Source organism: Aspergillus glaucus (genome assembly GCF_001890805.1).
Source record: "Aspergillus glaucus CBS 516.65 unplaced genomic scaffold ASPGLscaffold_10, whole genome shotgun sequence".
NCBI classification, from domain to species: domain Eukaryota; kingdom Fungi; phylum Ascomycota; class Eurotiomycetes; order Eurotiales; family Aspergillaceae; genus Aspergillus; species Aspergillus glaucus.
The window spans coordinates 977,719-1,005,107 of NW_019170462.1; the positions used below are offsets into that span (position 1 = coordinate 977,719).

Sequence of the window (27,389 nt, forward strand, 5' to 3'; positions counted from 1 at the left end):
GGCTGTGACCTTGCCTATACACTGGTCATTAAAAAAAAAAAAAAAAATGAACTTAGCAATGGCTACATTCTCACCTGCAATTTTTGGGCATAACGCAAGCTACGCCGTTCGATCAAATGGCTGACACGTAGCTATCCCAAAGTGGGTAGGATACGAGCGGGGGATATGTTTGCTTGTTTTACATTATAATCAACTGTATTAATCATTTTGAGACTTACAAAGTCTAAAGATAATCCTTCTTCGACGACGCCAATGTGTATCTTTAGACAAAGATAATCTTTTTTTTTTTTTTTTTTTTCAATAAAGGGCCTTTCTATATGCACCGCTTAGTTCTTTAAACAATGCCCATAATGTCGCGTTTCTTGTCCCGTTTGACTGTGCCTTTGTCTATGAGGACTAGAGCTACCCCATATTTGTCCTCCCAGTCAGTCTATCTACCTAGCTCCCTACTATCCATTCATCCGCTATCCATCAATAGTCCTCTTCGGTGTTATTCTGTCAAAACGAACATGTCCTCCCAACGACGAAAACCAGTTGTTGAACGATGGTCCCTGTATCCAAGACTCCACGATAGAGTAGCACGCTTGCTAAAAGAAGAGGGTCTCAAGTTCAAATTTTACAATGTCGACAACGATATAAACGACATTGACGAGTGCGACACTAACATCATGGGTCGGTTTAAATGTCACAACCGCGGGTGTTCCTCCTCCGGATGGTCGAGCAAGAAAATCGCCATTACGATACGAATGTACCCCGGATATAAATACAATGCACGGGTGTATCATCAACGCTGCAAGAGCTGCAACAATCTCAGTCGCCCGGTTCTGGACGAGTCATATGCCGAGAGAGTCACATACTGGATCAAAAAGTGGAATGGAGTTGAGGTGGAAAGGCCTGATATATCCGGTGAAAGCAATAGTCCGCACAATAGCCAGCTATGTGAGGGATGTAAAGCCGGTCATTGCAATGGGTTTGTGGATGATTGGGAGGTGAGTTTTAGGTCAATATTCATCTTGTATTCTACTAATCGCCCATTCAGATTGATTGAACGTATCTCATTTTACTCTCGCAGTCTATTATAATTGGTGCAATGAGTTCTCGTATCGCCGTCAACTAACGAACTGGAGCTGGGACTCTCGAGTGCCTATAATGGGCCCTTTTTTGCTGTTACCATGTCTTCATCCGCCCTTCTCTGAATTATACTATTTGTGATTCCAATTGCTGTGTTTCTTTCACGGATTTCATAAGTTCAATTATCGGGGAATGGAAGTCCTCAAGTCCGCCACAGGAGCCTATACTTTAGAGTGTAACGAATATTGCTGGTCGGTATTGCGTATTGCTATTTTATCACATTCTGACTAACATCCAGGTCTTAATTTGTAGTGCGTGAGGTCTCTTTATCTCCGAGATACCTTGGAACGTGTTTACTCAGTTATCAGCTCAATAGTCAAGTGGCTTCCATAAACCCGAATTTGTCGGGGTCGATGTTTACTATACTGAAGGGAGAATTCGGTAGCAATAAACGCATAAAAGGTTGAGGGAGAGCAAGCGACACGTTGGTTTCCTTCTATGTCTTATAGTCCTCTCGGGTTAGGCCTGGCGTTCTGACTCTTTTTGCTCTAAACAGACTTTGATGGATTTTCCGATACTGTAAGTAGCAATAAACCATGGAAGCATGAAATTATCACCCTCCTACATCTAAATAGCAGCGTCTGCAGCACATATCTACAGCACGCATACAATAACAGCATGTCCTCTGACCACAATCAGATACTTCCACACTAGCTTCACTCCTCCCAAACCACCCTAGAAAGCGCCACCTCGCCTTTCTCCATCACAGCCCCCTTAACCAAATCACTCAGGGTCATATGAAGATGACGTATCATCCAGTAATCCCTCCTCATCGACCTCATCCTCATAACTCCACTCTTCACCATCGTCTTTGTTATTGTTATTGTATTCCATTCCATCTGGCTCCATGATTGCAGCATCGATGCATGTCCTTCTCACAGCAACTTCAACTGGTGGTCGAATTTTCAGAAGGACAGGCTTATTGCTCTCCCAAACAGCCCATCTGGTTCCGTAGCCGTTGAAGTATTTGATATCCTATTTGTATAGGACGTCGCTCACGATTTCGTACAAACGGCGGTTTGTCTGGGATAGGGCGCTGATGTCGGATTCGGTGAGTTTGTTGGATATTAGTAGTAGTAGCTCGGTTGGGAGAGTCGCGAGCGACATGGTGGACTGGGTTGGACGAAACAAGTCGGATCCCTCATCGTTGGCTCTGGTGTTAGTCAAGCCTACACACCGGGTAATCTTGACTAGAACGTGGTGGCGTATCTATCGATCTAAGGCTATTCTGATCCAGAAAAGTAGACGTTGATGGAATAGAATAGCTGAACATGTCACTTCCTGACGATGCAATGTCCAGGTTATCAATTTGCGGCACATCGAGTCCATCTATTTCCGAGAATTCTGGAAATGTATGTAAAGCCGGATCGGTATGTTTGAGAATCTGTTCAATAGCCGAGTAATCGATAGAAGCCAAGGGATCTTCGATAATTCTGGGTGTCGTAGTCTCTGACGCTTGAAAGGCAGATCCGCTTGGATCGGGGGGTGCCTGTCGTTCTTCGTTTCTCTGTTTCTCTCGTGATGCTGTTGCTTGCGCCATTAGCCGGGGCAACGGCTGCCACAATGGCTTATTCTGTTCCACCGCTTGTCTTTGCCATTGGTCAAAGATATCGGATACGCGTGACCATGATCGCTCCAATGGCGGGCTATTCGAGGTAGTACAGAGTTGAGCCAGAAGATAGGCGACTGCATACCAGGGAACACAGGTCTGAAACTCCCATTTCCATCTCGCCATGGTATCGTTCGTCTGCAGCAGGTGCGAGAGCTCGATTACTTCGACTGCGTTGGAAAGTAGCATGCTCTGTGTGTCTGGGGGTAAAGAGGCGATGCTTTCTTGTTTCTTCAAGGGCTGGTAAATAACCAGCCATAGTTTGGCGACGGCTATACGTGCGATCTTGGTGCAGGCCCACTGTAGAGGGATAGATGGGTCACAATGGCGGACATATCGTTCGTTGAGGCGTTTCTCGAGGTCCTGGACGAGAGACTGGCGGTCTTCGATGTTTTTCAGGCCAGGGCATATATTCCCGGGTGGGTTGTAGGTCAAGCGACGGGTGGCCAGAGCGATTTCACATTGAAGAAGGAAGTAGGTCATATCTGGGCAGCCAATACGTTCCTGTGGTAGATGCTTCATACCTTCGTATATGTCCTCATCATTTATATTTAAGGGAAGCTTAGTGTCGAAAAAGATGTCATGCAGCATTGGATCAGTCCCCAGATCCTCTGCTGTCTGGACATCTAAAACACAGATATACCACCACAGACGACGACGCATCTCCGCCTCAAATGGTTCCAATCCAAAATTTGATCCATCTCGATGAAGGCCCAGGCCGAAAGCCAAACGGACGGCAGTAGAGGTCATTGTCCACGCAAACTCCGTCTCCCCTACGCTGCGTAAGGATGCCAAATAAAGTACGATGGCCTGGAGCAATGTCAAGCTCTTGGAGCTCATTATGCGGGCTCTTGGACATGCCTGCTCCGTGGCAAACCTAAAATGATCAACAACCACTTCCTTTTTCTCCAGTAGGAGTAATTCACATTCCTCGGGGCTCATGCTAACAGCCGCTGAGAAACAGAGGGCAAATAGGAGACACTCGGAGATCTCGTCTTGCACTCTGTGAGATCTGTAAATGACTTTCTGAATGGTCTGAGGGTGAAGAATCATAAGAAGCGGTGCTACATTCTGCTTGTATGCATTCAACAACACAGACAGCTGCATCGCACTTGGATGATAGTTGACGAGAGATTGGGCTACAGAGTTGTAGCCAAAGATGAACGCGTCGTGGTTTTTATTACTTGGATGAATCATATCCGGATCAAGTTCATCATCAACACCGGGAGAGGATGGTTCCAGAATATCGTGCAATTCGGCAATCTAGGTCCATTAGCAATCCTCGGTCTATAGGATTACCACCACAGCTGAACATACCTGATCACTCAAACTCGCCCATAGTCGATTACTCACATACCGACAGCATCCATCCTCAACCACTAGCCGACCAAACTCCTCTTTACCATCATGCCCGCGCAAAGCCGTTTTAGGATCAGTATATAAATATGGACACTTCTCAGTGCCAGTCTCTTCTCTAGCACAAGTTTCTCCATTTGCTCCAGAAGTTACGGGATGTCTGAGATACTCGACTGTATCTTCCAACTGTCTCAAACGAGCCATGACATCTTCTCTGGACGCGCATTGTCGATGATTCCGAACTGGTTCTGGAAAGACACAAGGGATTCCGGCCTTGACGCAATTCGAGCATGGGTCTATTTTATTGCACCGTACTTTTCTGCGGCGACAGGTGGCGCAGCTGAGTGGTTGTAGCCGCCCCAGAGGCATTGTGAGGGTTGTTGTTCTTAATTTAAGTGCTTTGCGGTTATTCTTGGGCGAAATTTCGACTTCTCGGTATGTTGGATCTGACTGAGATTCAAGCAGATGGCAACTTTCCGAATAGAGGGGTAATCTTATCAGATCCGAGACCCGAGTCCGAGTCCGAGTCCGAGTCCGAGTCCGAGTCCACATCAACCGACAGCTATGCATCCAGAACTCGTATAAGTGACAATGAACAAAATGTAGTTCAATTGTTGACAAAAGAGAAGTATCGCAACACTTGCACATGCTTATCCATTATTACTTTCTTTTCTTTCAATTCTGTCTCAATCTCAACGCTACCAACGCTTCGGACTCGCCGCTCGGACTCCGAGAGCGAAGTCCAATGGATTGTATGAACCAGAATCTGCCAACGACTATGAGTCTAAGCACAAATTCATCAAGAAATGAACATATAAAATTGAGATACCTTCTGCCTATCGAAGCCATGCCTGTGAAAACAAACTACCTGAAATCCATTCCCAGTCGGACAATCGCTACATCAAGCCCACACACCCCGATATACAATGGCCCCCAAACCAGTACAACACATCGACGTCCTAATCGTTGGCACGGGCTTTGGCGGAATCGGTCAAGCCTACTCCCTGCGCGATCTCGGCCTCTCCATCAAGCTAATCGACTCTCTTCCCGGCGTCGGTGGAACATGGCTCACGAATATCTACCCCGGTGCCCTGAGTGACACGGAGAGCTTCGTGTATCGCTTCTCGTGGGATGCGGAGGATTTGCAAAATTACCCTTGGAGCAGACGGTATCTGCGACAGCCTGAGATTCTGGCGTACTTGAAGCATTTCGTTGAGAAGCATGACCTTTGGAAGTATATGCAGTTCAATACGGAGCTGTTGTCGGCTCAGTTGGTGGAAGAGACTGGTGTCTGGGAGGTTAAAGTCAGTACGGGGGAGATTTACTGGGCGCGCTACTTTATTCCTGCGATGGGGTTTTTCTCCAGGGCAAATTTCCCTGACATTCCTGGGATCGATTCCTTCGAAGGACGAATCACGCATACATCCCACTGGCCCGCAGATCTTGATGTAACTAACAAACGCATTGGTGTTCTAGGCTGCGGCGCTAGCGGTGTCCAGGTGATCACCAACATCGCACCGCACGTCTCGTCACTGACTGCATTCATTCGACACCCGCAGTACACCCTACCCAGCAACGACAGACCCATCACCCCCGCATACAGGACCTGGGCGAACGAGCATTACGACCAAATCTGGGCACATCTCAAGACCTCCTTTGCCGGTTTTGGCTACGTCGAGTCCAATCGTCCATTTTTCTCCGTTGATCCTGGCCGTCGCGAACAACTCCTCGAAGACCTCTGGAGCAATGGCAACGGGATGCGTTTCATGCTTGAGCATTTCTGCGACATCACTACCAACGAGGATGCCAACGATGCGGTATGCGACTTTATCCGCAGGAAGGTCTACCAGATAGTGAAGGACCCGGAAAAGGCGCACAGGCTCATTCCCAACGAGCGCTTCGCCAGGCGTCCTATCTCCAACGATGGATACTACGAGACATTCAACCGTGAGAACGTGTCCAACGTATATCTAAAAGAAACCCCAATCAAAGAAATCACGCCTGATGGTATACGAACCGCAGACGGAACCTGCCACGTCCTCGATGTAATCATCCTAGCTACCGGCTTCGACGCCGTCGAAGGCAACCTCATCCGTGCGAACATCGTGGGCCGCAATGGCAGGTCACTCAAGGATACATGGGCAAAGGGTCCCAGGTCCTACCTTGGTAGCTTCGCAGCCGGATTCCCGAATATGTTCATGGTAAACGGGCCCAAGGGTGTTTTTGGGAATGTGATTCCGGCGATCGAGGCTAGTGTTGAGTTGATTACGAATGCTATTCAGCGTGCTGAGTGTTTCAGGAGGGAGTATTGCGCGAGGGGAATTGTGGAAGCTACGTTTGAGGCGGAAAGTGAGTGGGGTGAGAGGTGTGAGCAGGCTGCGAAGGGGAGTCTTTTCAGTGAAGTGAAGGGCTCTTGGTTGAGTGGGGGGAATGTCCCGGGGAAGCCGGTCGGGGTGAGGACGTATCTTGGTGGGCTGGGTGATTATAGGGCCATGGGTATGGGTGCTACGAGAGATGAGTGGAAGGGATTCGAGCCGTTTTAGAGACAGCTCGTCCTGACACAATGGTTTATTCAATTGAAGCTTCCCTTTTGTAGAAATATATATTTACCCAGAGGCAATCGTCAAAGCTGTATTAATACAAAATCACAAAAAGAAAATTACTCACATAGATGAAAATAAATTTTACTCATCTCAGCAGCATTCCAAACCATAAAAAAGTAATCTGTACTGAAGTAGGACGAAGTAGGGTACCGATAACTACAAAAACCTAATCCATTATGTTGCGTATTATTCCCTGTCATAATACGCTAAGTGATGAAGCCTTTCAAGAATTGGACACTTTGGCCGAGTGGACTAAGGCGCGAGACTCGAATATGGTTTCCACCATATCTGGATATCTCGTATCTTCGGATGCGCAAGTTCGAATCTTGCAGGTGTCGTTCTTTTTGTTTTTTTTTTCACCTCTTCTCCCCTTTTTCTTGAACGAATTGGATGTAATCTCTGGTCTCTACGGAGTACACAAAAGGTCGTTCAACTGGCATTATACATTCGCTGCATGTCGACCTGCAGCTTCAGATTGCAGTGTGCAACGGAGACAATACAATATAATACCCCCGAGACTTCTTTAATGTTTCTTTAATATTTTTTATTTGAATTAAATATCGCCAAAACCCGCCAAAACCAAGCTTTGCGATCGCCAGTGAAAGACAGGACCAGAGAAAGCCGACATAATCCCAAACCCACTCTAGCGCAACTTCTCTTAAGTTAAGAACGGCCGAGATCCTGTTACGGAACGGACACTTTGGCCGAGTGGTTAAGGCGTGTGACTTGAATATGAATACTTATGTATTCGAGTCGATATCACATACGTTCGCGTTCGCAGGTTCGAATCCTGCAGGTGTCGTCCGCTTTCTTTTTTTCTTTTCTTTCCCCCCCCCCCTATCTTTCCCCCCCCGGTTTAATCTGGGTTTTCTTGTTGTTTTGATTATTTTGAAAGCAATAATAACTTTTGGATATCTAAGCTCCAATGAAATCACTTTTTGATCATATATATACATTCGAAATCCCAAACGCCTGCATAACTCGTACTCGTACCAAGGGCACTAACCCGTCCTAAAAGCCACATCCGCCGGCAACCGGAAACTAGCACAGAACATCTGCTTCTTCGGACTAACCAGTCGCACATTATGGATCTCCAGCTCCGGATACTCGGGCGTAATGGTATAACCCAACTTCTCAGAAATGCGCTGACAAATATCGACATGGTCGTCGCGTTCGTTTTCCGAGTGTCCTGAGAAACAATAGACGTGAACCATGGGTAAAGGCTGTTGAGCTGTAAAGAGGGACTCGTGGCCGGCGTAGACACCCGCGAACGCGTCGAGGAAGTCGATTGCCGTAGCGGGGAGGTTCATTACGTAGTGGTTGAAGATGGAGGGACGGGCGTATTCTTCGGGATGGCGTGGGGGTTCTTCGGGTTTTCGTGCGCGTTTGGGTTTCAGGCTGACGGTTAGGGGTTCGGATTGGAGGAGTTCCTTGGCGGACCATGGGATGAATTGTCTTCCGTCTTTGTTGAAGGGGAGCACGAATTGGTCGACGTGGTTCATCTTGACTGCTTCTTGCATGGCTTCTGTGCCATGGGGGTTGAGGTCGTTTGCCCAGACGAAGATCTTACGTTTGCCTGCTGGTACGGCGAAGGGGCCGACGCCTGCCATTACATCGCAGACCATTTCACCGGGGTGGAACTTGTTGACTAGGCGGCGGTGTTCGGTTTCCAGGCGGCTGTTGTAGTATACGCGCGCGTAGTCGAAGCAAAACTTGCAGTCTTGCTCGTGGACAGTGACATTTGTGTCGTTGTCACCGGCGAGGAGCTCGAATGGGAATGTGCGAAATTCACTGTGGGAGCCGACATCCTCGATCTTGTTGATGACGGTTCGGATTGTCCTGTTTTTGTCCTTGAGGATCTCGGCGATTAGGTGTTTATAGGGGAGGTACTGTTCGCGGAGGTTCAGATGCACTGTACGGAGGACACATTAGCATCCTTCTTTATGCGAAAAGCAGCATTGATCCGGCACTCACAGACGTGGCCGACCTGGGTGAAGCCCTGAGGGATCTCGTCGAGAAGATCTTCCGGCATGATCGAGGCAATAATATCAGCTGTAGCATGTTAGCACCCCGTCACCCTCGCCACAATTCCAACCATAGAAGCTCACAATAATTCCAATAATCATAGTCCAACTCCAAATCAAACGGCCTCAATCCCACCGTCCCCTTCTCCACAAGTTCACTGATCTTCGGCGACCACGTCGCAGCATCTATACCGTCAGCCCTTTCTCAATTCCCCAGCAGAAAAGCGCGCGCATACCATCATGCCTAACATCCTCCCTCAACAAGATCCCCCTCCTAATCTCCCCCTCATCCTTAACCTCACGAATTGAATTCAACCGCGGCAACGCCAACATATCCCTACTCTTCAGCAACTCCTTGCGCACATTCGAAATATCAGAGGCCTTGTATATCGCCGCCGCAGAGAGTGGTATTCTCTTTTGGAAGAATGAGCGGTCCAGGACTCGCATTGCGCGGTTTATGGGTGGGCGAAACATCTCGGGGAGGTCGTTGGAGGGTGGTGGGGGATTGGATTCGTCGGTGCTGGTTTTGGGAGCCATTGGAGGCTAGTTGGAGGTCTGCGGATCTGAGGGAAAGATTTGGTGAGGATTGAATAGTGAGTCGTTGGATGTGTTTTTGTTGGAGTGATTTTTTGGCCCCGCGATCTTATCAGTACACGTGATTTATCGATAGCGATCTGCCACTTATTCCGCAGAGCAGATGGGGGCAGGAAAGGATAGAAAATAATGATCGATTTGTAAAAAAGCGCTGACAGTATGAAATAGACAAAAAGAGTGCATAGATGAAGGGAAGCAAAAAAGAAAATAAAAAAAATAAAACTAAAAAAGAAACGACACCTGCAAGATTCGAACTTGCGCATCCGAAGATACGAGATATCCAGATATGGTGGAAACCATATTCGAGTCTCGCGCCTTAGTCCACTCGGCCAAAGTGTCGATTGTTGATTGGATAGTCACTAAAGTGTACCATGACTAGCAATAATGTACGCCATGCTACAGCAACTTTATTTAGCAGCCACTTTTATCAACCAGATCAATAATTATAAGAAGGCAATAATTACAGAACTAACAACTGTTTTCTACAGAGTAAACTTCTAAAATATACTTACGAGCGAGTATCGCAGCGACGGCGGTCAACACCTCACCGCCCGGAATTGCCAACGCGAGTTTTCCAACATCACCAACCTCCCATTAGGAGCTCTCAATCCATACGATACGACTTACTGTGCCAGAAACTACACCACCACCTTCGAAATTACTCAATATCCACAATGAGCGTCCAACTTCCCCCAGCGACACACCGCAAGCGCGTCCTCCCCCAAGGCGAACTCGAAGCAGCATCGACCCTGAAACTCGGCGCGGACCAGAACACGCATACCCTCTCGCTATCGGAGGCGCGACTGGTCATCAACAAGGTGTTGGAGAATAAGCGACGAGGGGGGAAGAAATATGAGGAGCCGGAGTGAGTCAGCCGGGCTGGCACAGGGGGTTGAAGTTGCCGCTAACGGTTGGTAGGAACCTGACAAAGACAATGGACTATCTGGAGGTGTTTGCGCGATTCAAGGACGAAGAAAATATCAAGGCTGTTGAGCGGTTGTTGAATTCGCATACGGAGTTGGAGATGTTTGAGCGGTCTCAGTTGGGTATGTGCCCCTACCGTTGGATCTACGCAGGATGCTAATACATGACAGGGAGTCTGTGCTGCGATAATGCAGAGGAGGCCAAGTCGTTAATCCCGAGTCTGCAGAATAAGATCTCCGACGGGGATTTGCAGGAGCTGTTGGATGAGTTGACCAAGTTGCGGAACTTCACGGAGTAGATGGGACTTTGTGGGGTTTGTTTGTGTCATTATACAGGGATAGCATGGAGTTTTGGCGTTTGTGTTGATATCTGAGATATGGATATGATAAATAGTGCATGAGATAAGATGGCTTGATTGTTTGTTAATGTTGATGTTGGTATATCTGATATCTATGGTGTGCCAGCGTGTTCTGATTTGACAACAGCTTTATGCATCGTTGAGATACTGGATTTGGTTACATTTCGATCTGCATTGGTGCCTAGAGTTATGGAATATCCCAAGTCAATACTAGACATGGACCGTAAATGGCCAAGGAGGCATTTCTTAGGTTGTATCTCTCGTGCTCCATGCTGGAGTACTCGCCCCATACATCATCATTTCTGGGCACTGGGCACTGGGCACGGGATATATTAACCCGGCTCGTTGTACTCCGTCAGGATATGGGGTAGCGGGGATATATATCATAATAGTAGTAGTAGTAGTAATAGTGTCACTGACTCGTTACCACGATATATCTACAAAGTACCGCTGTTTTGTACATAGTAAAGTTACCTTCTCTCTCATCGTTATTGCCACCAGTAGACACGTGATAGTGAGGCGAAGTACTCCGTATTGTCAATCGTAACGGTAGCTGGACTCCGTAGATGTACCGATTGGGTAGGAGATCGCACCGTAAAGAGACAAATCGCCACCAGCTCGTATGACTCAATTGTATGACTGATGGGAATTGATTTCGTAAGGAAAATGCGACTAAAAATTACCTGCATATGGGCATTTAATACACCGTTCCGTACTTTGTATACGAAGTTCCCGAGTCTCGATATCGTGTAGTACGGAGTAACAGAGTACTTCGGAGTACAGAAGAAGTGTTGATTAGTCAGTCCAATTCAGGTAACTACCTATGATGTTATGTCGAACACAGCAGAAGGAACCAAGATCATCCCAGCAGTGTTTAAAGCACAACCCACCAATCAGTGTGTCGGTAATTCTCGACCGACAAGGCTTCTGTGCAGCAGACACCTTTCCAAATCGGGACTAATGCCAGGGCCAATATGGGGAATCCCCACTTATTACAGAGCTGATCCCCGTTTGTCGGGTTTGACGCTAACCTTTTTTGGAGGCGTAAATGGATTTTATTGGTGGACTGGGATAGGTTTTATCGGGGGATGCTGATTGGCTGGTATTTGTGAATGGCGAATGGCAGGATTGTATGGATACTTCTTTGTTCTTATGCTGTACAAAGTACTACTCCAAAGTACGTACATCTATCCTGTCCTTGTACTTGTTCTGGTAGTAATGTACTGAGTAGTATTCTATCTCCAGAGTAAAGATAGATGTCATACCATTACTACACGCTACGAAAACCATCGGAAGCCAACGTGCCCAACGCCAATCCAGTACGTAATGGAGCCTCCGCCAGCCGCACTACCCAATCAGAGGTCACGTACTTATCTGCGCGCCAGAGAAAATGTTACGTTTGGAATATGGAGAGATCCGGAAGCATTTTGAGCCTGTGAGGTGTTTCTGTTATCCAATCGACAACATATCCTCTACACTAGTTCTTCGAATCTTCAATAATCTTCACCTTCACCCTTCATATCTCTCTACTATTACTTCGTACAAGTACTGTACTCCTCTAGAATGACCGAGCGTTCTCTCCGCTATCTGGTTTTCCTGCAGTCCCTGGCCCCGGCTGCTTCTTGACTGATTCCCCGTTTTCCGCTCCGCCAGCGGACTTTTCCCTCCCGTCCTCTCCTCTCTCTGATAGTCCCTCACTGCCTCTGATATCCTCCCTGTTGCTCTGTACAACTGCTACAGCTTATCTGATCGGCTGTCTGCAGCCACACTGCAAACGCACACATAGACCGACAGATCCTCCGCTCTCCCAATTGGTCTCTGGCCACCCAATCGCGGAGCCCTTCGGAGGATCTTTCATCGCATTCTCTATCTGCTGTCTTGCGATTACCTATCTACCTTATATCAATTCTATCTGTCTATTTATCCCTCTATCTCTCCCTTGTCAGTCAGAATGGCCGCCGTTATCACGCTCCAGTCGTCCTCCGCGGCTGGTCCGGCGGCCCCGTCTTTCCAGCAACAGCAACAGCCCCAGCCTCATTCTCCGGATTCGCAGCCATCGCATCGCCGTCGTCTATCTCGTGCCCAACAGCAACAGGACGGACCCCCGTCTACGCCATTGTCCCCGGTCTCCTCTTCGACCCTAACTGCCTCCGCTGCCCGTGCTGCCGGCCGGGATGGACCCAGTTGTGACGCTTGTCTCCGCCGAAAGAGCCGCTGTGCAATGAACGAGATGGTCAACAAATGCTATTCCTGTGACTTTCACCGGCAGGAGTGCACCTTTAACCTTACCTCTGGCGCCGCTCGTCCCAACACTGCGGAACCCCTGTCCAAGAAACGAAAGCTTGAGGACTCGGTCCCGGAGGATGCTGAGTCTGTCAAGAGGTATGTTCACCGATCTCGGATGCATCAATCATATGTTCTTTTGTACTAAACGTCGAATCCTTCCGCAGACCATCGACAGTTGCTTCCACAAAACAAGGTCAGGGTCATTATCTAGTCCCCGGTTTCTTTGACCAATCCATTCAATATATTGGATTGACCACCGAGTTTGAACCCGCCTTGTTGGACCACGTTCCCTTGGACCAGAACAACGAAGGCATTGTATCCAACTTTCGTCTGCGGAAGCTGGGTGACGATACTTATATCCGTGTCCGGAACACGATGCCTGACTCGGTCTCGGTCGACGCCATTGAGAGCCTGGTAGCTCCTTATGGCGCTACCTTGATTGAGAAGTTCTTCGAATATGTCCACCCTACGTTTCCTATCCTCATGGAGGATACCTTCCGCCAAACCTACCGCACCCGAAAGAACCTGTCGCCACTCTTGCTGGCTGCTGTTTATGTCTTGACACTCAAGTTCGTGGACATGCCAGCGTCTCAATCCGTTCGACGACCCGACGTTGCACGTCTGGAAAGCACCGCTCTCAAACTACTGACGGAGTCGCTCCCCCGGGCCACGGTGGCCACCATTCAGGCCGGCCTTCTTCTCATGGAGAAGTCGACCGTGGCGACCAGAGCATTGAACGCACAGTTGGTGACGGCTGGGTTTGAATTGGGTCTGCACCAAGACTGCACCCATTGGAGGATGGACACCTGGGAAAAGGGCCTTCGGAAACGTCTGGCCTGGGCGTTGTACATGCAGGACAAGTGGTCCTCACTTGTTCACGGACGCCCATCGCACATTTTTGCTTGGAATTGGACGGTCAAGGACCTGGTGGAACAGGACTTTATCGACGCGTTCCACGCAGACACGAACCAGGACGATACTTCTGTTGGGCACGGACCGCTGTATTTCTGTCATATGGTGGCTTTGACCACCATCCTCTCGGACATCCTGGATCGATTTTACACCCTGCAGGCCATCGAAGATTTCAAGGCCTCCGGAGGAAACCGAACTCGCATGATCCTTGAACGAGCCAAGCCCGCGCAGATTCGCCTGAAAGAATGGTTTGGACGTCTGCCCCCCCAGCTCAAGATGGATACGAGCGGTGACTTATTCGACACCATTACGGAAGAAAATGCCCGCAACGGAGCTCTGCACCTGTCCTACTTTGCGACCGAAATCACCCTGCACCGATGCATCATTCGATCCCTGTCTCCCGAAACCGCTGATGCCTACCTGTCCCACATTTGCCGCTCCGCTGCCAAAACGCGTCTCATCTCCGCCATGGACTTTGTCAACCGACTGCGCCCTGCCCATCTCCGATCCTTCTGGCCCTCCGCGTCGCGCCACAACTTCACTCTCATCGGCTCGTTTGGCATCCTACTGCGCGTGACTGCCCCTACAAAAGAGGAATCCGAGTTCTACCGTCTCCGACTCTGCGAGTACCGCTGGACGTTGAGCGTCAGTAGGAAGAACGCAGAGTTCCTGGACTTCTCCCTCGACAGTCTAGACAACGCCACCAACCTCGACCGATACGTCCCTGACAAACCCGCCATCGACGAATTGATGCACAGCGCCGTCAAGCCAACCATCACCTCTCGTCCGGTCCCTATCATCGCGCTCGACGACCCCGACCCGATGCTCGAAGCCGGAGGCACTTCGTCCGTGATATCCGGGCTAGCCTCACCAGCGACATCGGTCAGTGACGAGAGTTTACGAGATACCCCAATTCCGCCATTATAAAGGGAGGCTCCTATTTTACCTCCCTGATTGTTGTCTGCGGTTTACGAATTTCCTTACATCCACGCCTACTTATGACTCGCATATAATATGGTCCGTCCGATGTTTATTTATAGGACCTGACCTTTTCTGACTGTTCTCGATGATACGCAAACGCAAAATGATGATTCCCGCATGATTATGTACATACTACTGCTGTTTTGGTGTTGGCTTGGACATAGATTGCATTGATTGATTGATTGATTGACTGGTTGGACTGGAGCAAGGAGCAAGGATAGAAATTCATCTTTATATACAAATTTGAGGGTTTACTCGTTTTTTAGTAGCGTACTCTACCAATCGGCCAATCTACCCTCGCGAGTAGCACCGAGAATCCGTATACAACCTCCCCCCCTGCTCTAATATTCCAATGAAAAGTACTCTCCTACCTTCATAATCAAGAAAAGTTGTTCTCACCTTTATCAAAGTCATAAAATCTACTGTACATAAGCCCGAATTGCTCAAGTTCAGCGGTGCTACGGTACGCGACGATCCGTCGGCAAGCAAATAAAAGTGTGGGGAACAAATAACTGGGAATCGCTTTCGACGCGCTTCTCTTCACGCCAACCAGCGCCGTACCTCAAAATGCCAATTAACACATCTATTCTAGAAACCATCAACATGAATATAATTCAAATTTCCACATAAAGTTATTAAATCTTTCAGCGAAGGCAAAATGGACGCTGACCCCCCGCGAACCCGCGCCATCCGTCGCCGTCCGCCGCGGGCTTCTCGGGCGTGCGAGACTTGTCGGGTTCGGAAGACGAAGGTGTGTATTCTTTTTTCTACCAAATTAGCAACAAAGAGAGTCATTCGGAAAGGATGTAATTAATCAATTGTTTAGTGCGACCAAGCTCAACCATGCTCTTATTGTGCTTGTATGTCTTTCCCAACACCATCATAATGGTGCATATCCGAAATGTATGCTTATGCTTATGATTATTCCAGACCATTGTCTCGATTGTATCTATAGAAATGGTGCAAATCAGGACACGTCAACACCGGAAAAAAGACAGAGCCGTATCAGGCAGATTCAGCAGTTTGTACCCCGACCTCTCACAGTCTGGTCCCATACTAAACTGATACAGAGGCAGGAGCAGTGAAAGTCGACCGTCGCCATGGCCGGAAGCAAATCAGAATACTAAACCCCAAGAAAGAGAAAGACAGTCACGGTCTCCGGACACGTTTCTTGGAGATTCACGCTCGCCGCGGATATCCCGTGGAGGTGAGAGTGGGAGTGGATTGCAACGAAATGCACCTACGCCAATAACGCATGGGACTGACCGCAATGAGGATTGTATAGCCGGTTAGTTTCCGCTCCATGTATAACAGACTGCGGCTCTAATAATGAATTGCGACAGATACGCCGCTATGCGACTCTGCATCGAGAGATGGTTTGAGCGGGATAAATATGCATACGAACGGGACTGAGTTTTACGGGAATTCGTCGAATTTGGCGTTTCTGGGTAATTTGTATGCGCGCGCGCGAAGGCATGCAGGAAGAAGAACACCAAATGTCTCCGGAGACAGGTATTCAAATGGTGATTTCCAGTCAACGACTGGTCCATCGCAGCCATACACAGAGAATACACATAAGGACAGTACGAAAACTACGGATAGAACACAGCTATCGATTGTCAACTTGCTGTACAACCCGAGCTATCCAAGCCATTCACCTTCACAGTCACCATGGGAATCCGAGAAAGACAGAGATAAGACCGTCCAAACGGATAACCCAGAAACACCATCAAACAACATAATCCTAGGTAGGTCAATACCCAATAACCAAAAAAAAAAAAAAAAAAAAAAAAAAAACCCAACTAACACCAAAAAGGCAGCGGAATAGCCCCCGTTAACCAACTACCTGCCGAATCCCAACTCGAAATCGAGAAGATATTCATCAGCAGCTACTTCTCTAACAAACACCACATCCACCCAATGCTCTGCAAACAGTCATTCCTCCGCCGCTGCGAACACGAAGCATTCAACATCCCCAGACGGCATTCGTTTGCTCGTGGATCTTCGAAATTCGCGGGCTTATACTTTGCCGTTGTCGCGTTGGGCGCCATCAATGCTAGTCCTGACGAGACGTCGCTGTTGGATCATTACTGCACGTACACGCCTGATCCGAGAAAGCCAGGCGCAGGTGGTTGCTCGGCGTTGGATTTTGCGAATTACTATTTTGGGGCTGCGAAGAGGGCTTTGGGGGATGTGTTTGAGAGTTGTTCTTTGGAGAGTGCGCAGGCGCTTATGCTTTTGGTATGTTTCTGTTTTTCAACTTTGATCTTGGTCTGTAGGTGTGTGCTAACGATGACAGAACGTGTTTTGTCAGAATGCGTTGCGGCCTCATAGCTGCTTTATGTATAGTGGGATGGCTGTTAGGACGGCGGTGGCTATTGGGTTGGCTTCTGGGATGTCGGCTTTGCCGGCTAATATGCGGAAAGAGGGGAAACGAACGTGGTGGTATGTCCTAATGAGTACAGTGATCAGTGCAATAAGCTAACCATACACAGGTGTATATATTCCCATGAAGTGTACGTCCCTATCATATGAACCAATCAGAGCAATCTGACCAAAACAGAGAAATGTGCTGCTCCTCCGGCCGCCTAGACAGTATGAAAGACCTCGACTACTACCAAGTCCCTCTTCCAACACTAAAGGTACCTTTCCTTGCACCCAATCCCCCCCCCTAATACCCCAATTAACATCACCTCTAACAAACCAAAGACAACACCAGGTCACTCCCAAGACCCCGACGCAGAAGACAACGACGTCTCCATGATCCCTGTAATGGTAGCACTAGCGCAGATCATGACCGAAGCATCACACCACTTGTACCACTCGAATAAACGCAGTATGCATGAGAGATCGCGTATCGCGATGGATCTTGACACCAGATTGTTGAGGTGGAAGGATGATTTGCCAGGGTTTTTGGATGTTGATGCGGCGTCGTTGAATGATCCGGAGTGGGCTTTTAAGCAGAAGTTGGTTTTGAGGTTGAGTGAGTGTTTTTGCGGTTAATTGATTGATTGCGCGGAAGGGTTGCTGATGGAATGGGACAGGGTTTTATAATACGCGGATTCTTATACATCGGCCGTTTTTGGTAGCGTCGACGTCGACATCAACGTCGACATCTACAGAACAAATCCCCTACCTCAACCACATCCACATCTGCCTCACAGCCGCCAGATCAAGCATTCAAATGCAATATGAATCCTTTCTCCATCGAATCTACATCCGAACTTGGTACCCCTCCTTTCCCTTCCCATCACCCAACCCACATCAACAATACTGATAAAACAAAGGTGGTACAACACAACCTACGCCCTCTACAGCTCCATGATCCTCCTGCACCTGATTCTAGCAGGCGTCCCGGACATCCCAGAGGAAGAATTGTTGAAAGACGTCGAGAAGTCGTTGGATATATTCGAGTCAATGGGGGGTGTTGTTGTGGCGAGACGCTGCGCGGAGATGATAAGGGAGGTGTTGGATGTTACAAGAGAGTGTCTGAGGAGGAGGGGGCCATCAATGGCCAGGCCGCAGTCTCAACAGCAGCTGCAGATGCAGATGCAGCCAACATCGCCATCTTCGATTCTGGGAGCTGGGACTGGGCCACCTACAGCGATGGCGAATGAGTCCCCAGCACTACAGCATCTACATTACACCAACACCAACACCCTAGACAACAATTACAACTTTCACTCGCATCCGCAGACTTCAATTACGGATTTATCACCCACGTCCCTCGACGAGAACTTCTTTTTCTCGTTATTTGGACAGGAATTCCAGCCTGATACTAGGGCGGAGATTCTCGCGAATCTCGTTGATCCGATGATTCTGGGGGATTTTGCGTTTGGGGGTGGGATGGAGTAGATGTATTTGCGGTGTTTTTTTGTGGATGTAATTAGGTTGTTTGATAGATACTACACATTGGGGTTAGGATGTCGGTTTCTATTTATATTAAACCCAATTGATGCTAGAGTAGTATTATGCAATCGTCTATATCGCGTAACGCAAGCCCATCAGGAATGGTCTTTAGGAGTCACACATCCGGAGACCGGGTCGTTTCTTTGTCACTCTCAATTGTAACTTGTCCATCTCTTTGTGCGCTTCGTGGATTCGGTCACCGGAAATTTCCTTCCTGGTCAATTCAATGTCCTCCGGATTAAAGTTATTGAAATCGGGATCGGGGTCAGGGAAGAGTGCCTGACGTAGGATTCGTGCTTGTCTTAGGCCCAGGTCCACGCTAGATCAGACTTACATAGAATTCGACATGGGCTTCGTCACGGAACACTTCCACAGTCGTTTTCAATCATTTTTTCGTCTTTGATCATTTAGTTTAAACAGGTTCACCACATTGACATCTGGATGCCGACCATCCATTTTTCCTTGTCCTCTAATGATTTTTGAACGGGCCTCACGGTGAACCCAGGTATTTCTGTCCACGATCGCTTTGGTGGACAGGAATAGGTATTAAGTGTCTGTGTTAGAGGCTCTGTCGATGACCCTGAGGATCGTCGGAAGTTTCGTGTTTGTATCACAATGAACTAGCGGTTGGTCTCCTGCTCAAGTCTAGCATTGGGATAAAGACAACTTCTAGAGGATATCGTTTTGATATCAGCGTATCTGACGATTATGAGGAACAGATGCCCCAAGAGCCCATGTATTCGTGTACGATTGTATCTGCCGGGATTGAAGGTGCTCAACATCTCCGCCTCTGGCCATAAGGAATGCGCGGGGGGTTCCCCGAAAGGACAACCCCGTTCAGTTGATTTGGCATTTGATTTTGGGGTACTAATGGGCGACGGATGTGATGTAGACAAGAGCATTAGTGAAAGCTAGACGTCGGGTCTTTGTCATTCGCATAAACTCTTCTCAGCTCAATGTTCGCCTGTACCCCTGGTAGACGGGTCTGAAGAAAGATCCAGAGCGTGATGTGCGGCTCGGGAGCTATCTTTTCCAGTTTATTTGCCGTAGCCCTTATCTTTTCTTTAGCTTTTTCTGATAGTGGAAATCCACGTCTTAGATTCTGTGGTGGCTTGCGGATCTATGAGCGGCTTGTGTTCGTGGAAGTTCTGGTTGCGAGGTAGAACTTGATCCCATCTGACTCTTGTCTTCTTCAAGAGGCTCTGCGCTTTGAGAGCCACGGGAATCTGGTCAATATCAATTGTTCTGACTGTTACAATCACGTCCATTTCGCTAGATATTTGATGCGTGGTAGACCGTTATCCAGAACCAAAGACGGACATTCCTACAGTCCGTATAAATAGCCAAACTCTTATCGTAAGAGTTGGCCATTCACCAAATCGGCCTTGAGGGCAGGTGCAGCACGGACATGTATACCTGCTTGTGATCGGTGACTTGACTTGGGTTGAGCCAAATCGTGGAACGAAGCTGTCTTTCGGGTAAAGTGGGATATAGCTGACCCAATAGAGCTCCGTACGATAATAGGAGGTAAGATGAACCGTCGAGGCCCTATGTTGACTACTATTTCATGCTGGGAAAAACACCCCCCGGTTTATAATTGATGTTTGGGAGCCAGTGCCCAACATCCGGTTATCTTTTCCAAAGGATTCTCAAAGTAGCTTTATAGCTTTGGTATAAAACATCCCTTGTTCCACGCCTTATGCATACTGTCGGCGAGGAAAACGAGACGCCCTCAAGTAGGGCTTTTGGAGCCACAAAATAATACTGCCTTGACTAGATCCTCGATGGTAAACATGCGCATCGTAATATTCGGGTGACGAAAGGCCTTGGTCCTTGCCAATTGCACAATAGTCACTTTTTGTGCCTCTTTGTTATTGCTCACTTTAACGAGTAATGAGAATCGCGGGCCGATGCCGTATAGAATTCCTGAACGGGATCGATGGATCCCAAGAATGATAGCCACTATCCAGACTGTTTACAGGTAAAGTAACTTGCGATGTCTTTTTCATCCAATCCTTTATACCCTTCACGCTCACAAGGCGCGCGTGATCCATCGGTTTCCGGATGAGCTTTGTGATGATTGCAGACGACGCAAGGTGGCAGTGGACCAACCAGGAGGTTGATAGCCGAGAAACAGAAGACAGATAGGGTAGAAGTGACGATCTGTTAATGTGCAGGTACCTGGTAGGAAAATGTGGAGAGGAGTGCCTCAAACCGCAATTTGAGCAGCATTGCTGAAAGGACACAAACAAGCCTGTGTGTAGTGCGACGTATTGTGATTCTCAACTGTAAAAGCCGCCCCAACTTATAGCCATGGCCAAATAAGGGACTGGTTTCTTAGAGTCTTGTTGGTTTTAGTGACAGTAATACGCGCCCGATGGTGTCGTATCAGTCGTGGGAAGCGGTGTGATGGTGAACACCAGATATACCGTGCTCCTTGTCTTACCCTTGTTAAAACTCGAAAATGCTGTTGAATGCAGTCTAATAAGACACACTGACCCGTGATCATCTTTGTTTGTGACGTGTGATGTGTATGTCTCCATGCCGGTTTTCGTCTTGTATCATTTTTCTATGATATATCGATGACGGGATAATGTAAATAAAATCACCGGAAATGCCGCTCGCTTATTAAAGCCTCGCATTCGTTAGCTCGTCTCAATGCAAATACGTTGGCTGAAGTATATATGCATACCTTCACTTCGTCTCATCCTCGTGTGTCAGTAGAACCGAAACCAAAACGAGGGTTCCAGCGTTTTATATCGAGTGTTTGCAAGAGTGGCTGTAAAGCAAAAAATAACTCTCTTCGACCAAGACAGATTGCTCGCTTTCATTATAGGTGTTCTCATTTCGATATTGATACATGCGAAGCCCCCGGAGAAATTGTATTCAATCCTACTTATCAAGATCAGCCATAGGGCTTACACGTGATGCCAAGACCTCGCCTAGATCCGATCTATTTCTATTAATAGCCATGCCACCCGACCGACAACCAACGTCCCTCTACTAAATACATACATTCAATCAACGACAACATGGCCCCCCACGAAGGATTAGTTCACCCAAAGGAGCACGATATCAAAGACAGCAATGTGGAGCTGATCGGAACCGACATTGACCACCGTGTCAAGTACAACTCGGCCACCAGCGAGCCCGCCTGGAACAACGGCAAGATCGGACAAGAACCCGGGCTCTTCATCTGGCGGATCGAGAACTTCGAAGTCGTGCCATGGCCCAAGGAGCGCACGGGTGAGTTCTACGAGGGCGACAGCTACATTGTGCTGCACACGTACAAGGTCGGCGACGAGCTAGGCCACGACATTTTCTTCTGGCTGGGGAACAAAACCACCCAGGATGAGGCTGGCACTGCCGCTTACAAGACGGTCGAGCTGGATGAGTTTTTGCATGGTGCCGCGACTCAGCATCGGGAGGTCCAGCGGCACCCGTCGGAGGAATTTGTGTCGCTGTTCCGTCGCATCTCGATCAAGTCCGGAGGCGTGGCTTCGGGATTCCGTCATGTCGAGGAAGAGGAACCCAAGGAGGTGCTTACGTTGCTTCGCATCTTCAAGCATCCTGGTGCTGGTCGCATTGACTCTATTATCGTTCATGAGGTGGAGCCGACCTGGCAGAGCCTCGACGACGGTGATGTCTTTGTCTTGGACAAGGGCGATAAGATCTGGGTCTGGCAAGGCAAAAGCTGCAGCCCGATGGAAAAGGCCAAGGCAGCTCAGGTCGTCAATGATTTTATCCAAGCCAAACATGTGAACGTTGAAGTCATTTCGCAACTCGAACCGAGATCGAAAATCATCGTGGACCTGCTAGGGGGAAAGGAGGTGAATAAATTATCGTTCCAGGCGCCACGACCTGTGTCCTTCCCCAAGAGAAAGGGCGATGACAACATTGATGCTCGCCCGCGAAAACTATTCCGGTTCAGCGATTCTTCTGGAGCATTATCCTTTGATATTGTTAAGGATGGAGGACAAATTCACCAATCCGATTTCGACGGAAACGATGTCTTCCTTTATGATTCCGGTAACAGACTCTGGGTCTGGCAAGGCTTGGGAGCTAGTGCGAGGGAGAAGGCTTTGTGGATCAAGGTTGCCCAGGCTTACCTCCGTCAGCTTCAAGAAAACCAGGAAAGCTCGGAGGCCTACCTTATTCCCATTGCAAAGGTTGTACAAGGTCACGAAAGCCCGGCGTTCGTGAAAGCGCTGGCAGCTTAGGTTTGACGAGAGAGATGATCATATGATCATAAAATGATATACGGAACAGTATGCAAGACTATTATAGAACGAAATTCGTTTTTTGTATCTAGTCTGATTATTTGTGTCCAATAGCTTTTGTTCAAACCTACAAACCTAGTTCTCAACTCAGCCCTCATCCAACGTTTAGGCATGCATACTTGATTGGCGTATGAGTGTAACACACATATGCACCGAAGGACATTAAATAAAATGTGAGTCCCGACAGTACAGATCATGCCTTTACTACACCTTCAAATCCACACCAGAGCTATCTTCATCCCCCGGTTTTCTCCTTCGGTGCAGCAAAAATCTTCTCATGTTTACTCATGACCCAGTCTAACACACTTGAGTTAACTCAACGGGTAATTTAGCTACAGGAGATATGACGTCCAAATTACCGAACACCATTTTCAATCAGGGTTGTTTTAGCCAACAGTTGTTTTAAGGCTGAAGCTGCTATATTATGATTAGCACCGAAGAGCTAGTAAATGGAATTGAAAAGGCTAGCCGCTAGCATAGATTCCACAAGGCAAGTAGCAAAGATTTAGAAGTTTCTTTCTTTTTATGCGTTCCTTTAAGAAGGCTTAGGAGGGTCGATGACTTGCAATGCTAGGTCAGATGCCGATTGTTTAGATTGTTTCTATTGATGGTAACTGCTACTTAATTTCTGGATCCTCAACCCGAGCCCAAACATAATAGACGTCAGATTGAGCCCCTGGAAGAAAAAAGAAAAAGGATTGTCTTTATTTGTGACAAGTCCACAAGGATCCGAGCTGAGAGGTGATACATAATCAGGAGTTTGCTATGCAAGCAAACTGATGTTCTATCACTCTGAGCAAGTTCTTTCATCCCATTTACTGGAGCATATGACAATAATGATAAGAATAATAGCCTTGAAGAGAACTTAAGTACTGCATAATGTCATTTCAAGCCTAGCCTGATGAGCTTGATGAGCTAGATGGACTAGATGGACTAGATGAACGTGATGAACGTGATGAACGAGATGAACGAGATAGGAAAACAGCTGCTTTATCTTGTGCGTCCTGAAACCCAGACCTCAATAACTGACGTGGACCCTCCAGTGAACCTGACCGAACCAGCAACATATCAAATGCCTCATCCTTAGGACTATAAAACCATTGATCAAAACGACAACACAATTCATCAGCCAGCTCCGTCATTTTTTCAACAAGCCGTTTAATGACATTCTCTGTCACCACCGCATCTGGTTTTCTTACCATCCCAACCGTACATATTATATATCCCTACACTTTCAAGTCAACTTCTTCAAGAGCCGGTCTTTTCCTTCGGTGAAACAAAAAACTTTTCATGTCCACCCATGATTCGGTCTAAAAGCATATTCAGTAAGTTATTTGTCATGGAAGTAGACAGGTAGGATTAGCTACTTACTGAAATAAACTTCAGCATCACCCAGAGCGCCACAGTCAGAAGAAGGGATGAAGCCCCGATTATCAGATACCATTTCCAGTCCGGGTTGTTCTCGAGTATATTGACGTTCATGCCGAAAAGGCTCTTTGTACAGTCAGTCTAGCCGATATGTTTAGTATCGAGGTCTCATGCGGATGAGAACTCACGGATGCAAACATCAGGGGAAGAAAAATAAACTGGAATATGTGTAGTTAGTTCTAGCTTGAATTGTAACATAGAGCATATCCTACTCACAGTAACCCAGCTAATGCGTTTTAAACTTGTTGCTTCACTAACTGAGACCCAGGCAAATTCCTAGATAGAAGGGACACGTTAGTACACAGGCATAAACTGGAAACGGGTACGTGTATATTCCGAATACAATTTGCAGGATTTCCTTTGCGGCTTGTTCCAGGCTATCCAGTCTTGCTTTCACGGACTCGTTTAGATTGTTGATGGTTTCTATTAGGTGTTTCTCATCATAAGACCCAATAATAAAGTTATCCTTGACTGCTTTTCTCAACCCTACAACATGTTGCTGCAGGTATCTTCGGAATTTTGCTCGTGTCAATGAGTTTTGCGCAAGGGCGTGGATTATTTTTCTGCTTCGTCCCTGCTTTTCAAGTTGTTTTTGTCGCTGTTTACGACAGTCAGTCCCGTTTCAGGTTCAAGAAATGGAATACATGACAACTTACGATACCCTCAATGTCCTTATTTGCATCAGAGCAGACATCCTCCCACTTTTGGTGCACGTGCTCTAGAAACTGGTTGCAAAACTCTTTCCAGCTTACAGGAAAAGTACTGGCTGGGATCGTAGTGACAAATCCGGACCCTTTACCTTTCGCTGCACTCCATTCAATACCCTGAAAGTTATTCTCTTCATCTGGGAAGGAAACCGACATGTGAGACTCGATCCATTCGGCCGAACCATCTCTGGATTTAAGACAGGCGTAGTGGATGTAATCATAGTTCTGTTGCGGGAATTCCTTCCGCTGTCTGAGTCGTGACCATTCCCTATCTCCTTCCTTGTGAAAACTTATAGCTGGTCAGAACCTTTAAGCCTCAGCATGGTATTGAAGGATGGCTCACCACAGTATATTTTCCCCGGCACTTGGCAACCAGTCGTGCTTATTTGGGGATTGGCCTATGAGTTTGAACCCCGAGGACCTGAGTTTCTGCGTAAATCGAATATAGCGTAGGCCTGGGCCTCCCAGATCAAACCACATTTTGGGCTGGGATAGATTGATATTTGCACCACATCGCACCAGGTGCTGAAGGCTATGTACCATTTCGTTTTCCAACGCATAGAGCAGGGGAGTCTTGCCACGGTTGTCTTCGACATTCAGTGCTGATGCGCTTAGGTTTTGTATTAGCTCCATTGCGAGGCTCTCCTTTTTCCGGTCAATTGCATAATGCAGCGGAGTTCTTCCTTCGAGAAGGTCGGTCGTGTTGGCTGCGTAGCGGGTTTGAAGCAGTTTCTTTAGTAGCTCCAGGGCTCTGGCCTCGCCTATCAGGTCGCTCTTTTGAATTAGGAGATGCAAAGTGGTCTTGTCCTTTTGTTGGTCGTGGTGTATCTCGCTAGAGCTCGAAAAGGTTGGTCGGGGTATGAACAGTGAGATTATATGGTCGTTGCTGCTTTCCAATGCTCGTAGTAACGGGGTTTTACTGAAAGAATCCAAAGGGCTTTGGTCAGGAATTTCTGGATCCACGCCTTCCTTGAGAAGTGCTTCGACCATGTTTGCATCCTGGAACTCCACGGCCCATGATAGCAAGGTACGATCGTCCTTATCCCAACGGACTAAATATCCGCCTGCCTTTCTGATCAATGAAAAAACACGATCTTTGAATGCGGGACCTTTCCCAGTCTGCGATCGTCTTCGGGCCTCTAGAAGTCGCCAGAAACATGTGCAACCATCCAGGTCTCGTTTGGTAGTGTCGGCTTCTTGATCAATAAGAAGCTCCATGAGATAATAGATCTCGCCCTTCGCCGCCAGAATCAATGGTGTTTGGCCGCTGCTATCTTGGCAACACACATCAATCTCCTCGTTGAACAGTAATTCTTTCACTGTTTTTCTCTGTGCATCCTGCCCACTCAAGGTTTGTGTTGTGTCGGTAAAAATATGGGCTATCGCCCATATCAATGGAGTGCGCTTCTCATAGTCTTCAGAGTTGATATCTGCGCCATTTACCAACAGACAAGCAATCACGTCAACATTGGCCGATGCTAGCCTCGGAAATATTCTTCGTGGTCCTATGATCCGGCCATATACCAGTCCAGGCGTTACTGCCCATGACAATGGAGTGCGGCCACCTATGTCTTTCCAGTTAGGATCGGCTCCGTAGTCCAGCAAGAGCTTCGTGTATTGGATGCTTTGAAGTTCGGCGGCGTATGAAAGCGCCGTCCGGCCGCGATGATCTCGCAATTCAATGTCTTCTAGGGACATGGATTCCAGTAATACCTGCAGCGCTTCAAAGCATGCATGACCCGGTGTTCGCGCTATACGTAGCAAGGGGGAAAGACTAGGGTCTTTCAGGCGCTTGATCAGAGCATCATTTCTTAGGTACTTGTCCATCCGCTGTCTGAAGTATTCCTTCCGCTCGGCGGGTTTGCTAAATCGAGAAGGGTCATCCTGCAATGGTTGAGGTATTTTGAGGAAATCGTTGAAGAATTCCTCCAGTTCTTGCTCCAGGGGTGTAGGTACGGCCATATGGATATGATTTGAGCCTCACACATGGAGGCCAATGGGATTCAATTCTCAGCAGCGATCTTTGAATACCCGATCGAAACTCCGGGGAGAGAGAAAATTGTCACCACTCCAGAGTTTATAGCTTTAAGCGATGAGGGCAGTACTTGTTGAAGTGGCCAAACGTGTCAATATTTTCAGCACTTTTGATAGACCGATTGGTCAATAATGGTGGGGCTGCATGGACACCAGCACTTAGCGCGTTTCGGCGCTGATCCTCATGCTCACATTCTGGAATATCTTGTATATCGAGAATGCGGCATCTGGTCATTCCACTACCTCTTATCCA

General features: G+C 47.8%; 9 protein-coding genes and 3 non-coding genes across 12 annotated transcripts; 8 read left to right on the forward strand and 4 right to left on the reverse strand.

The window, feature by feature from the left end:
- Window positions 1–509: 509 nt before the first annotated feature.
- On the forward strand, window positions 510–1,048 carry ASPGLDRAFT_25883 (3CxxC-type zinc finger protein; the record flags this gene model as incomplete). Its single annotated transcript, XM_022543516.1, has 2 exons — window positions 510–989; window positions 1,040–1,048. The coding sequence occupies 2 exons, from the start codon at window positions 510–512 to the stop codon at window positions 1,046–1,048; spliced, it is 489 nt and encodes a 162-aa protein (XP_022401144.1).
- Window positions 1,049–2,290: 1,242 nt separating this feature from the next.
- On the reverse strand, window positions 2,291–4,465 carry ASPGLDRAFT_126650 (uncharacterized protein; the record flags this gene model as incomplete). The annotated part of the gene is made up of 2 exons (XM_022540657.1): window positions 2,291–4,003; window positions 4,058–4,465. The coding sequence occupies 2 exons, from the start codon at window positions 4,463–4,465 to the stop codon at window positions 2,291–2,293; spliced, it is 2,121 nt and encodes a 706-aa protein (XP_022401145.1).
- A 557-nt stretch (window positions 4,466–5,022) lies between these two features.
- On the forward strand, window positions 5,023–6,639 carry ASPGLDRAFT_35704 (flavin-containing monooxygenase; the record flags this gene model as incomplete). The annotated part of the gene is made up of 1 exon (XM_022544593.1): window positions 5,023–6,639. One exon carries the CDS (start codon window positions 5,023–5,025, stop codon window positions 6,637–6,639), a length of 1,617 nt encoding a protein of 538 aa, XP_022401146.1.
- A 293-nt stretch (window positions 6,640–6,932) lies between these two features.
- On the forward strand, window positions 6,933–7,037 carry ASPGLDRAFT_t87. The gene has a single exon. It is a non-coding gene; the product is annotated as a tRNA-Ser (tRNA).
- A 258-nt stretch (window positions 7,038–7,295) lies between these two features.
- On the reverse strand, window positions 7,296–9,507 carry trm5 (tRNA (guanine) methyltransferase). The gene is made up of 4 exons (XM_022549734.1): window positions 8,960–9,507; window positions 8,808–8,909; window positions 8,674–8,751; window positions 7,296–8,611 (listed from the first exon to the last, which is right to left on the reverse strand). The coding sequence occupies exons 1-4, from the start codon at window positions 9,258–9,260 to the stop codon at window positions 7,701–7,703; spliced, it is 1,392 nt and encodes a 463-aa protein (XP_022401147.1). The 5' UTR covers window positions 9,261–9,507; the 3' UTR covers window positions 7,296–7,700.
- Window positions 7,394–7,501, forward strand: ASPGLDRAFT_t88. Its single transcript has one exon. It is a non-coding gene; the product is annotated as a tRNA-Ser (tRNA).
- Window positions 9,508–9,551: 44 nt separating the features above from the next.
- On the reverse strand, window positions 9,552–9,656 carry ASPGLDRAFT_t89. The gene has a single exon. It is a non-coding gene; the product is annotated as a tRNA-Ser (tRNA).
- A 108-nt stretch (window positions 9,657–9,764) lies between these two features.
- ASPGLDRAFT_47330 (DNA-directed RNA polymerase II subunit RPB4) lies at window positions 9,765–10,967 on the forward strand. The gene is made up of 3 exons (XM_022546648.1): window positions 9,765–10,182; window positions 10,236–10,363; window positions 10,412–10,967. The coding sequence occupies exons 1-3, from the start codon at window positions 9,992–9,994 to the stop codon at window positions 10,537–10,539; spliced, it is 447 nt and encodes a 148-aa protein (XP_022401148.1). The 5' UTR covers window positions 9,765–9,991; the 3' UTR covers window positions 10,540–10,967.
- A 1,583-nt stretch (window positions 10,968–12,550) lies between these two features.
- Window positions 12,551–15,045, forward strand: ASPGLDRAFT_171765 (putative C6 transcription factor (OTam); the record flags this gene model as incomplete). The annotated part of the gene is made up of 2 exons (XM_022542748.1): window positions 12,551–13,023; window positions 13,050–15,045. 2 exons carry the CDS (start codon window positions 12,551–12,553, stop codon window positions 14,722–14,724), a joined length of 2,148 nt encoding a protein of 715 aa, XP_022401149.1. The 3' UTR covers window positions 14,725–15,045.
- A 221-nt stretch (window positions 15,046–15,266) lies between these two features.
- Window positions 15,267–18,779, forward strand: ASPGLDRAFT_47333 (Zn(II)2Cys6 transcription factor). The gene is made up of 12 exons (XM_022546649.1): window positions 15,267–15,529; window positions 15,605–15,638; window positions 15,709–15,799; window positions 15,849–16,066; window positions 16,122–16,526; window positions 16,595–17,019; window positions 17,078–17,223; window positions 17,274–17,294; window positions 17,342–17,420; window positions 17,488–17,761; window positions 17,823–18,006; window positions 18,066–18,779. Exons 1-12 carry the CDS (start codon window positions 15,437–15,439, stop codon window positions 18,631–18,633), a joined length of 2,538 nt encoding a protein of 845 aa, XP_022401150.1. The 5' UTR covers window positions 15,267–15,436; the 3' UTR covers window positions 18,634–18,779.
- A 2,904-nt stretch (window positions 18,780–21,683) lies between these two features.
- ASPGLDRAFT_47335 (gelsolin family protein) lies at window positions 21,684–23,095 on the forward strand. The gene has a single exon (XM_022546650.1). It carries the CDS (start codon window positions 21,720–21,722, stop codon window positions 22,905–22,907), a length of 1,188 nt encoding a protein of 395 aa, XP_022401151.1. The 5' UTR covers window positions 21,684–21,719; the 3' UTR covers window positions 22,908–23,095.
- An 818-nt stretch (window positions 23,096–23,913) lies between these two features.
- Window positions 23,914–27,064, reverse strand: ASPGLDRAFT_82406 (uncharacterized protein; the record flags this gene model as incomplete). The annotated part of the gene is made up of 7 exons (XM_022550164.1): window positions 23,914–24,277; window positions 24,339–24,461; window positions 24,524–24,553; window positions 24,612–24,671; window positions 24,739–24,993; window positions 25,052–25,391; window positions 25,446–27,064. 7 exons carry the CDS (start codon window positions 27,062–27,064, stop codon window positions 24,194–24,196), a joined length of 2,511 nt encoding a protein of 836 aa, XP_022401152.1. The 3' UTR covers window positions 23,914–24,193.
- Between the last annotated feature and the right edge of the window lie 325 nt (window positions 27,065–27,389).